At 41.9% G+C, this 5,519-nt stretch overlaps 1 protein-coding gene across 1 annotated transcript; it reads left to right on the top strand.

Moving 5' to 3' along the window:
• Positions 1 to 1,191: 1,191 nt before the first annotated feature.
• Positions 1,192 to 3,647, top strand: LOC5512754 (tyramine receptor 1). Its single transcript, XM_032382215.2, has one exon. The coding sequence runs from the start codon at positions 1,685 to 1,687 to the stop codon at positions 2,732 to 2,734; it is 1,050 nt and encodes a 349-aa protein (XP_032238106.2). The 5' UTR covers positions 1,192 to 1,684; the 3' UTR covers positions 2,735 to 3,647.
• Positions 3,648 to 5,519: the final 1,872 nt, after the last annotated feature.

The following is a 5,519-nucleotide window of genomic DNA, read 5'->3' as shown; positions in this document are numbered from 1 at the left end:
AACACCGCGGAGAAACTTTACTATGGCGAGCATGCGAGAACACCGCGGAGAAACTTTAATATGGCGAACATGCGAGAACACCGCGGAGAAACTTTAATATGGCAAGCATGCGAGAACACCGCGGAGAAACTTTACAATAACAAGCATGCGAGAACACCGCGGAGAAACTTTACAATGGCAAGCATGCGAGAACACCGCGGAGAAACTTTACAATGGCGAGCATGCGAGAACACCGCGGAGAGACTTTACTATGGCAGGCATGCGTGAACACCGCGGAGAGGCTTTACTATGGCGAGCATGCGAGAACACCGCGGAGAGACTTTACTATGGCGAACATGCGAGAACATCGCGAAGAAACTTTCCTGTGTTCTGCCTCCACTCAAGCAAGGGAAAAGTGCGATTGTAGCCTGAAAAGAGCCAGAAACATACGGAAATTGCAGATACTTGCAAATAAATGTAACAATAAAACTTTGTTATTGGGGAAACTTTTTTTAGTGGCGGATCTAGGTTAGGAAGAACAATAAGTCCGCCCCCCCTTTTTTGAAACTCGTGCGTCTTCGTCCCCCCTCCCCCTTCTTTTTCTGAATCCGCCCCCGCTTTTTCTCAAAAACAACAAGAAAAACACCAGGTTAGTAGAGTAAACGTCTTCTTTTGAGCATTGCTGGTCGTCGAAATATTCTATTAAATGACTTGCTTGCCGATACCTTGATATATTCAAAAAGCAAAAAAGTTACGCGCGATTTTGGCTTAATCATAAAAAGCAGGCAGAAACGGCAAGGAAAGGTTAGCAATTTTATCAGAAGAGTAGCAGAGTTGAAGTACTAGTTACTAGACTCCCTTGTACCTCACAGGCAGCAATTTCCCGATATGAAATTGCCAATCTTTAGTTAAATATATTTCATATAAAATCAGCAGGTACTTCTGTGGGGAAGCTTGTGTGTTGAGCAGTTCTAAAAAAAGGTTATCACTGAAAAGTTTGGTAACCGATAGCAAATCAAATGAGGAAAACGTTTTCAAACGTTTAACTGCCTTGACTGAACAGCGAAAAAAGCACAATTGGTTTTAATTGGTTAGATTTGGCCCCAAAAAGATTTCATCGCAAGCTGTGTGATGTCTTGGCTACGCGTATATGAAAATTTCCATTTATGTAGCAGATGATTCAACTGTGAAGTAAACAGGAAACTCATTTAATCTTCCACTCCTACTTGGGTACGAAAGCAAAAACAAAATGCAAGGCCATCGCTTCTTCGCCGTCGCGCCTGTACATCTTTGCGCAGCATCCGATTTTCATTCAAGCGTCTACAATATCATCATTAGACGACCAAAAGTGAGTTTAACTTCATTTAGTAGATTTTTTGACATCAGACCCTCCAAAATGCAAAGGCCTGCGTGCCGGCGGGCTTTTGAATACTCAACAATTCGAGAATGGATTCCGTATTTTGATCCGAAGTCAATAGCATACTTCCTTCTGACGTATACACCGTTGCCTTGCTCTTAATGTAAGAGGTGTCAGCGAGTGACAGTTTCAAGTGAGTGCGCCGAAGCAGCTATCTATCAACATCACTTGAAATTACTGTGCAAGCGAGTTTGCGCTCGAGTGGGCTAATAACACTAAGACACACAGAGCCAGCTTCGTTTGCGCACCAAGTCCTCTAGTCCGTCAAGGTTTGTTGGAGGTTTGGCCATGAATGGGAGTGATAGTAGCGAGCCCTGCGGTAGCCACTACACCCCATGGTCTCTTATCGCTCAGGCAGGGTTTGTCGTTGTCATTTTATTTCTAGACTTGTTCGGAAACCTACTAGTGTGTGTGGCAATCTATCGATACCGACGTCTTCGCAGTGTTACAAACTACTTAATCGGGTCACTGGCCGTCAGCGATCTGCTGGTAGCATGTTTATCCATGCCGTTTCGGATATATCACACGTTACATCTCATGTGCTGGGATCTTGGCCTGTCTGTCTGCAAATTTTGGATCTTTGTGGACGCGCTCTGTTCCGGCGCATCGATCTGCAACCTGAGCTTGATAGCCATTGATCGCTACCTTGTACTCTCTTGTCCTTTTTCATACCGCGAAAAGATGCGCAAACCCCGAGGTTTTATAGCCATTCTCGCGGTTTGGTTGTACGCGTTCGTCATCGCGTCACTCTCGTTGACAGAACCATGGTCGCCAGACGGTTTCAACGCCAGTTTTCCTGCGTGCGCGAAAATGGATAAGTATTATTACGCCTTTGCTATAACAATGAGCTTCTTCCTTCCTTTGGTTGTTCTAATAATTGCTTATTCCATGGTCTTTAAAGTTGCTCGCAAACAGGCATGTTTGGTTCGCCGGGCTAACGACTCGCAAGGCCACCTGGAGTATCGTACAGAAACAAGTGTCGTAAGCTCGTTTAGAGAAACCCAGACAAGAGAAAGTACAAGAAAAAAGCGCCGCAGACGTAAATCTATCGTTCGAGAGCTCAAAGCTACCAAGACCCTCTCCATCGTCATAGGAACATTTATAACTTGCTGGGCGCCATTCTTTATAATCATGTTCATTGTGCAGTTCTGTCATGATTGTGTGTACAACTCCTGGTTGACGAAGGAGGCACAGATGACTATTGGGACGGTGTTTGTTTATGTACTGCCTCTACTAAACAGTGCAGCGAACCCCATAATTTACTCAAAATTCAACGCAGACTTTCGCCTAGCCTTCAAGGATATCTTAATGAGCATGTTCAGACTGCATCGTATTTGAAAAAGGGCGGTTTCTTATTATTAGAGTCGCATGAACTGGTATGAGTCTACAAAGTACACTTAATATATTGAGCAGTCGATTATATATGAGCCTGCAACGTATACTTGATATATTGGAAAGTCGAATATCAGCGTTTGGCTTTTTATACAGTCGTTTGACAAAAGTTTGTCGTCAACCGGCTTTGCGACTACGCGACAAGCCCGCATGTAAGCATGGGTAAAAACTACTGACATGCCTAGCTGCATATATTTGCAGCTAATAAGCAGCAAGTCTGGGTTATGCAGTGGCAAAAAATTATATAAATATTTTGGAATTGAAAAAAAATCAAAATGAATACAAACGTTAGTTAAGGGGGGCTCACATTAGTTCCTAAGATGTTTTCTATGGTGTTGCGCAAGGAGTTCGGTGCATGTAGCTCGAGGAAAAAGCCCTTTAATGGGTTTGGAGAGTGTTTTGGAGTAAGTCGGACCTAAAGGTTAATCGCAAAAATGAGAAACAAATACCTACTATTTCGCTACCTTTTTACTGTAGAAAACCTGATTCCATGAAAAACAAGGATGCTACTTATTTGCGATTTTAATTGAACTCACAAAAAACACGGCGCGGTAGACGTAAACTTAAATTCATTCGCGAAGTAAATTATGCCGTTACACGATTGGTAGACTTCTTGGCATAATTAAGATATTAAGATTAACAGAAATGTGAAAATGATTTGTGTACTTCTTCAAAAACTATTTTCATCCGTTTCTAATCGCTCTTGAATTCAAGAGAGGTTTCATTATAGACAGGAAAATGATTGAAAAAAACTTGAGTCGGCATCGTTTGTCGAAGCTCATGAGGGGTACATGTTTTCCCCGTGATATTTTTCTGACGCGAGAGCTGAATAAAGCCGAAGTTTTCTGCACATTGGAGTGAAAAAAAAAAAAATACGTGCAGGTATCGTTTGAAAAGTCAAACGCTTTAAAAGGTAACCTTGGTGCGAATAATCCGCGAGCAAGAATTTGCGTACGCCTTTCTAACTATTCCTTTGTGACTATTCCTCTATGACTTCAGCTAAAGTACTGTTATATCAAACGCTTGCTCTTTACCGCAGACATATGACCAATAAACTCTTGGGGGGCGAAACAAAATAATAAAATAAAAGAATGCCAAGACTATCAGCTCGGAGATATTGATGCTCAAAAACAGCTGCTTAAATTTATGGCGACAGGCGCGGCGCTTTTATAATGCGCCAGGATTTCTTTTATCGGCACTGGTTCTCCGAACATTTCTTATGCCGCCGCAAGGAAATGTGGAAATGGGCTTGCGGAAAAGATTTATCAAATACGACGGCGCAAAACGACATCAGTCGCAGACGCTTTTTGTATAGTTTCTTTTTTTTTTTCAAGACATTTTTTTTATGGCAGAATCAATCTATTTGTTTGCTATTACCAATTATGAATATTCGTCAGTTTTTGTGTGGTGATTTTGGAGAGGAAAGTACATTGCTTACTGAGTATGGAGTGTGAGTGTGATGGAGCGATAAAGAAGGCTCACTAGAAAGAGGTCGCTACAACAAAAATTATAAAACACCAGAATCGAGGGTTTGCCCGCGCTGTCGGACTATGGAAAACAAGAACATTTTCTTCTTAATGCCCAAATGACAAAATACTCTTTACGAACAACTAAATAGACATTTCCCAAACTTTACAGAACAGCCCCCAAAAAACACCACAGCATTGTAGCTAAATACATTTATGACTGCTTTTTTTTAAACAATCCTACTTATATAGAGAATAATGGCCTATGTACGGCACGGCACTCTTATAAATCTGTCTGCCTGTCTGAGTATGTGGTGTGAGCAGTAGAGGGAGTGTGTTAAATATTTTTAGAGTATTAGGTGCGGGGCACCCGGGGTGGGGGTGGGGAGTGGAGTAATGGTATGGTTGTAGCTAGAGTGAGGCAAGATAGCTTACTAGAAGGCATGGGGTATGATCATGTGAAAGGATTATGTATAATGCCGGGAGGAAGGCAAAGAGCGTAGTATGTGTAGTGTGGGGACTGTGTATGTGGTGTGGGAAAACGAGCAGGTGACACCAAGAAAGAAAATAGATTGACTGCTGTTCTGAATCAACACAAGGTTGCAAAGGTATGTTAAACGCCTCTGTGAAACAGAGTGCTGATACACAGAGTCGTTTAACATACCTTTTCAACCTAGTGTTGATTCATACCTTGTCTACACCACGCCGAAGCAGACCATCTAGTTATTCTACAGCTTTCCTATAGTCTTATAGATTTTTAAAAAACGTCACAGAGGGGGATGAAAATTATCAATTTTAACAGCTCGGTGAGTCTCGTGTGTTTTTATTGCGAATTTCTTACAAATTCTCAAAACCACAAACTGTGAGCTTGGGTACCCTGTTGGTTTTAGGCACGAAGGTTATGATTAAATACAATACGTTGAAATACGCTCCTTAAATACATATCTGGCTTTTGATCACTAGAGCGGAGTACAATGTCTTGAGAATCTTGCAGCTGCATGGGCACTGATAGAAGACTTTTAATCACGGGGCAAACCTGTTATAATGATGAGTCTAACAAAGTTCAAGCTGATCACTGCCATCAGCCGAGGCTAGTCTCATGCAAGCAACAGATTAGCAAAAATGATTAACACTACCATTAGCTTGCTCTTAGATTAGCAATAACATTTCTAAGAGATGTCACAGGGCTACTGGCTGTCTAGTATCAACAGCACCTTTATGTGAACGCGCCGGCTAATACCAGCGAGTGGAGATGACTTTATTTT

This window comes from Nematostella vectensis, chromosome 3 (assembly GCF_932526225.1).
Source record: "Nematostella vectensis chromosome 3, jaNemVect1.1, whole genome shotgun sequence".
NCBI lineage: Eukaryota > Metazoa > Cnidaria > Anthozoa > Actiniaria > Edwardsiidae > Nematostella > Nematostella vectensis.
Note: the sequence above shows the minus strand (reverse complement) of the source record. Positions and strands in the feature narration are given on the sequence as shown.

Bases quoted from the DNA above. Each gene is read 5' to 3' on its own strand.
- LOC5512754 (XM_032382215.2), top strand. From the start codon at position 1,685: ATGAATGGGAGTGATAGTAGCGAGCCCTGCGGTAGCCACTACACCCCA.